The sequence below is a fragment of the Trachemys scripta genome, chromosome 1 (genome assembly GCF_013100865.1).
Source record: "Trachemys scripta elegans isolate TJP31775 chromosome 1, CAS_Tse_1.0, whole genome shotgun sequence".
Classification (NCBI taxonomy): Eukaryota; Metazoa; Chordata; order Testudines; family Emydidae; genus Trachemys; species Trachemys scripta.
The window spans coordinates 210560877-210566876 of record NC_048298.1 but is presented as its reverse complement, the minus strand read 5'-3'; the positions used below and the strand labels follow the sequence as shown (position 1 = coordinate 210566876).

The 6000-nt window shown below is 40.7% G+C and overlaps 1 protein-coding gene across 1 annotated transcript in view; it reads left to right on the top strand.

Annotated features, from left to right (window-relative positions):
• Positions 1 to 705: 705 nt before the first annotated feature.
• The window catches only part of PPEF1 (protein phosphatase with EF-hand domain 1), a gene marked incomplete at its 5' end in the record, with an annotated part of 31938 nt that continues 26643 nt past the window's right edge, over positions 706 to 6000 (top strand). Inside the window, 2 exons of the mRNA XM_034771944.1 lie at positions 706 to 954; positions 3884 to 3998. Of these exons, the coding sequence (XP_034627835.1) occupies positions 706 to 954; positions 3884 to 3998 (364 nt within the window). The remainder of the gene's footprint in view (positions 955 to 3883; positions 3999 to 6000) is intronic.

Genomic DNA, 6000 nt, shown 5'->3' with positions numbered 1-6000 from the left:
TCTGTGCTGAAGCGCTGCAGTGATGCAAATTGTGCTGCTGTAGTGTTTTGAGTGTAGACAAGCCCTAAATCTTCAGTGAGGTTTTGGTCGGGAAGGAATTTTCCTCCAGGGTAGATTGGCTGAGGCCCTGGAGGTTTTTCGCCTTCCTCTGCAGCATGGGGCAGGGATCTCTAGCAGGAGGGTTCTCTGCCAATTGAAGTCACTAAAACACAGGATTTGGGGACTTCATTAGCAGAGTCAAGGAAAGGGTAGGGACGGTTTTGTGGCCTGCAGCATGCAGGAGGTCAGACCAGATGATCATAATGGTCCCTTCTGACCTTAAAGTCTATGAGTCTATATAGGAAAGTAACTACAACAAAACTAATTAGCTTTAAACCCCATTAAAAGTTTAACGTTATATTGTTTTAAACAGGTGAAGGAGCTATTGATGATTAACAATAAAGAAGGTGCTATCGATCATTAACAATAAACTTCAAATCTATGTTGGGGGAAGGGAGGGCAGATTGGATAGCTAAATTTCTCCTAATCTAGAATTACAGGCTGTGGTTGAAAAATATTTTGCAGCAATGTTCAATCTGACTTTAGACACTGTATTTTTTATTTTATAAATCAGAGATAATTGTTGGAAAGTTGTAGTTGATCCACAAACTAATGGCAGGAACTAATTAACCACTTTGTTATAGCAGTATAAATACCAGTGATTAATGTGAGTTCAGAACTTGTGTTGCCTTCCAAGATGAGACTTTCTACACTGTCTTCCTCCCTCCCTTTCTAGATTTGATTTATCAATTTTTCAATAGTCCCAGTGATTTTAATACCACAGGTTCAGATGTACAATTACTAGAATATGAGCGGACGATAGAGGTCCCAGACTCCTACCGTGGACCTCGGCTGTCATTTCCCCTGACTGTTGCGGACACTAATTCACTTCTTCATGCTTTCAAGGATCAACAGGCAAGTTAGGAGTTGGGACTGTATTGGTTTTAGACTATGACTATCCTGACTAAATTTAAGAAATGTCAAAAGTTGTTATGAAGACTAAATTATAGGGTCATAGAAACTAAGTGAACTAGGTGACGTAATACATCTTTCTACTCTTTCTGGCAATGCAGGATTATTCTCTGCTGTTCATTCACTGATTATTTGTTATGATCTAAAGTACTGAGCATGAGTCAAGAAGCTAGGAAAGCTGAAGTTAGCTCTGCTACTGACTCCCTTGTATGTGCTCTTGGGCAAATTCTTGGCCTGTTTGCCTCTGTTTCCCCATCTGTACAATGGTGCTAATATTTACATTGGTGGGTGTTATGGGGAGTGATTAAGTTGAAACTTTAAACTGCAGTTTCAGTGCTAACTATTAATAGTCCAGCCTAGTTTTAAATTTATTGAGTAAATGGGGCTTCCAATATATATCTCGAATGATGGATCTAGGAAGAGGAGCTGTGGTAAATAGAAGAGTAAATGATCAAACACAGGCTTCATCTTTGAGCACCAATGTTCTCGCTCCCAAGTGGGACTTAAGGCTCATTCTTTGATCAAAAGTTTTTGGAGAAGGGGTAATTAGCCGCTGTGAATTTGCCTCTCCCCGTATCACCTTCCAGAGCGGAAGAGGTTGCAAGTCTCAGTAGAATTTCAGGTGGATGGTGCTCTGAGATGGCTATTTTTAAATGAAAAGACCTGCAATCATTGGATGATGGGATCATCCTAGACACTATTAACAGAGCAAGAAGTACAAGAAAAAAGGAATCTCAGTGGGAAAGTATTTTTGCTTTATTTAAAGAGATAGAATGGATGAGTTTTAAAGATTGAGAGTTTCATTCTCATGCTTACTTACTCCTGGAGGAGTTCTGTACCAAAAAATTAAAAATTCTGTGCACAATATTTTAAAATTCTGCATATTTTGTCGAAATAAGGTGGGTTTTTTATGCAAAATGATCCACAATTACAGACCATCAATCATGATTGAGAACAACATTCCAGGATGTGCAAAATAATTTGTCCCCATCTGCATGCAGTTTTGTAGAGAATTCTCGAGCATGAGAAGATGGTGGAGCCGATTTTGATGCATGATGTAAAGGCTGTTCACATTGTGCAAAAGAACCAATATCCCTTTGCCCTTTGGTAACTTCATCTGGACCTGGCTGGGTACTTTGGGAAGTGCTTGGTTCTGATTGTCCTGACATTTTATTGACTGCTTGGTAAATGTTTTATTTGCCTTCAAAGTCTTTTTTTTAATGTGTAAGTAAAATAAATCCTGAGCTGTAATCTAACCCCATTGTGCCACTTTGGCACAGGAAAAAAGTGAGAAAGCACATAGTTTTCCTAGCTGAGGATTCCCTTACTGTCTTTTGTATTAAGGCTGCTTTATATCAATGTAAAGGAGCCTTAAAACTTTTACAGATTTTATGTTGCTGGGGGAATTTACTGAGAATGGAAACAGTTACCTAACAATAGGAACATTAACAATGTCACTAGCAGGCAGGCTGCTACATTTCTGCCTCAGTTAATTAATCTCGTTCTCTATCAATAGCAACATTAACAATGTATTTTTTTCACATCAAGAACTGTGTTTTATTTCAAACATTGAAACAGTTTGTAGGAATGCACAGAGCAGACTCTTATTCTTCCACACCTTATCCCCTCTCAAGCAAAAACTGAATGAATTTTCTATCACTCCAATGCTTGTTATCTGCTATAAAATGAGCCGCCAGGCAATTTAAAGGGATAGCACTGGCTGATTGCATTTCCAACCCTGGCAAAACAGCTGCTTGCTTTGTTGCAATGAAGGAATGTAGGCAGGCAGGCTGCCATATTTCTGCCTCAGGGGACAGAGCCTGCCTCATGCCTAACAACCCAAAGCCCTACCTCTCCACGCCGGGTGCTCCACAGTAGCAAGGGTGAAGGACAGAGTCTCTCTTGCTTGTTCGCAGGCAGGCATGCCCAGCCCGTGATGGTGATTAATGTCTCCTATGCAGGCATGTATGCCCAGCCCCTCCTCTCCTCTCCCTCCCCGTGATTTGTGTCTCTGAGGGCTGCTCCAGGTGCTGGAACAGATGTGCCACCTGGGCTAATGGGGAAGAGGCATGTGTCTCACTCAAATTTTTTCTGCGTAGCAGCACAGAAATCTGCGGACCATAAGAATTCTGCATCCATGCAGGTGCTCAGAATTCCATCAGGAGTAGCTTATATACAAGAAGGCAGATTAACTATTAACTTTACAGCCCTGACTTTAGTTTTCTCTCTCTTGTTTTTTTTCTTTCTTTTGTACTTTACTACTTGTTATTAAATTTTCACAGCTAAAAGGAAGTCTGTTTTTGTTATTTAACAACACTTAGCATTTGTATAGCCTTTATCTATTCAAAGAGCTATATTAAATACCTATTAACCCCATTGTACAAGTGGGAAAACTGAGGCACACAGGTGAAGTGACTTCTCCAAAGCAATTTACTGGAAAAGCTAGGATTAGAATTTGGGAGTTCTAAGACCCCATGATCTGGGTATCCTTAAATCTCTGACTGCCAGAAGCTGGGACTGGACAACAGGGAACAGAGCACTCAAAAAATTGCCCTATTCTGTTCATTCCCTCTGAAGCATCTGGCACCAGCCACTGTTGGAAGACAGGATACTGCGCTAGATAAACCATTGGTCTGACTCGTATGGCCATTCTTATGTTTTTATGAGTTCCTGATTCTTCATCCTAGACCGTGCTGCCTGTAATTGTGTTTAGAAAGTAAATGTCTACTGTAAACAATCTTTAAATGGCAAGTACCTGTAGCAAACTTGTTGGTAGTGGGTGGGTCTCTGTGTTGGCAGAACTTTTATGAAGTAGTATGGTTTATGTATATTTATAATATGCCTCCTTTGTCTCACCACATTCCTTTCACAGCACCTTCATGCCCGCTATGTCCTACAGCTGCTACACGAAACCAAGAAACTCCTTAAACAGATGCCTAACATCATTCATCTGTCGACCTCCTACTCCAAGGAGATAACCATCTGTGGTAAGATGACCGGGCATATAGCTGGTTTTGGCCACAGGATGATATGGATATTACTGACTGCAGCCATAACTGTAATTTTGTAGTTGGTTTTAGAAAAGTGCAAATCTCCCCAAACTGCTACAACTCATGCTGTTGAGTCACCACTGGTATATTTTAAGAGAGCCAAAAACCTCCTCTCTTTCCCCCCCCTGTCAGATGTTGCTTGGTGAGTCAGTGTTAAAACATGGAACCTGCAGTATAGTAGGGATTGTGGGTTTTTTTGTTTGTTTTTTTGAAAGTTGCATAACCATATATAAAATGCCACCTAGTGTTGTCAACATTTACTTTCTGCATCACTGCTTGACTTTCATGTCCTTGAGAAAGAGAACTTTCCATCACGTCTTGCTCAACAATAATTTCAGTAAGTGTTTCCCTGAGTTAAGGGGTAATGCTTAGGCTGTGCTCCCTCTTGGGCTATGCTTTGTATCAAATAAACAAAGAGACTAAAACTCTATGTTCAGTAAATCACGAGGAACTTCCTAAAATTTCAAAGTTGATGTAAAATTTCCTAATAGGGCTGAAGGGTATGAAACTCATTGTGACGGGGTCCCCAGGGTGCAACCTGGACTGTGGGACCACTGAGCTCTCCAAAATCCACCAGCCTGGGATGTCTCTCACGCTGTGATGCTGATATCAAGCTACCAACCTCTGATAGGCACTGCACATACACATTCCCGCAGCTTCCCAGCCTTGCACCCTAGAACTGTACCATTTTACACTGGCCAGAAGCAGAAAGTGGACATGTACAGCCTTTGTAATCTGAACAGATTTCCCAAGCACTTTAGACAAACTCACTGGTAAGGATAAAATGTACAGAAACTAGAATTTAAGTGATTATAAGTGGTAGGCATAAAGATCAGAGATAGTTTCCTTAAGAAAATAAAAATAGAAACACGTGTTCTAAATCCAAAACTTTTCTCTAAGCAAGAGTAGATGAACATCTTTTTTCCCCCCTGACAGATGGTACAAGCAGGTTACAGTTCCCCAAAACACAGACTGGACTCCCTTTCCAGCCTGAGATCAAACTTCCCCTGTTATAAAACTTTGTCTCCCAGACATGCTTCCAGGTGCTGAGATTGGGGGAGAGGAGAGAGAGGCCAAGTAATAATGTAACTGTCTCTCTACTTTCTTCCAGCTTGCTGGAAAGCTCTTTGCTGTGATGTGGGGACCAGGCAGTTCCCATTGATCAAGCAGTTTCCATTTTATATTTGCCTTTTCTAAGGAATCTCTGGGATAGTGGATTCTTTCTTGTTGGGTGTTGATGAGCCATTAATACTGTCTGGCTATTGACGGCTACTCTTTTGTTGTAACTGAAAGGCTGGTTATGGGTGTTCCCAACCTCACAACATATTTCAGTAACACACACATATAGCAATACTTCATAACTCCACAAACAATGACAGGACATACAATCCAACAGGATATTAATGTTCAACAGATCAAGACTTTTAAAATGATACCTCACAAGGCATACTTTGTACAAAACATATCTTAATTGTATCACCATGGTGAATATGGAGGTTCCAGGGTGCTACTTTGAGGTAGCACATGATGCCCCTATATTTCCCAGTTAATAAGATTAGAGTTATGGAGTATATGATAGAAACATCCTGCCATGGGTGTAGTCAGTACGCTGAAATTCACCATGTTTCAGGCCAAGTTCAGCCATCTTTACATTTAGTCGTACCTCACTCACGTGACTGCTGCCATTGATGGAGATGGCAGAATGAGGCCCTTGGTTGACAACGTGCCTGCCTCTGGAATAGATTATATTGTATTTAACAACATGTGTAATAGCCTATTAAACCTTCTGCCTTCTAAACAGATTAATGTCATTATAGGGCTTAATCTTCATGCGGTGTTGTAGTGGGACACAGGGAAGAAGTTTCATAATGAAAAGTGCCAACCATCCATCCATTTTGATTATGCTGTCATAGATTATAGATAAAAGGACAACAGAGCC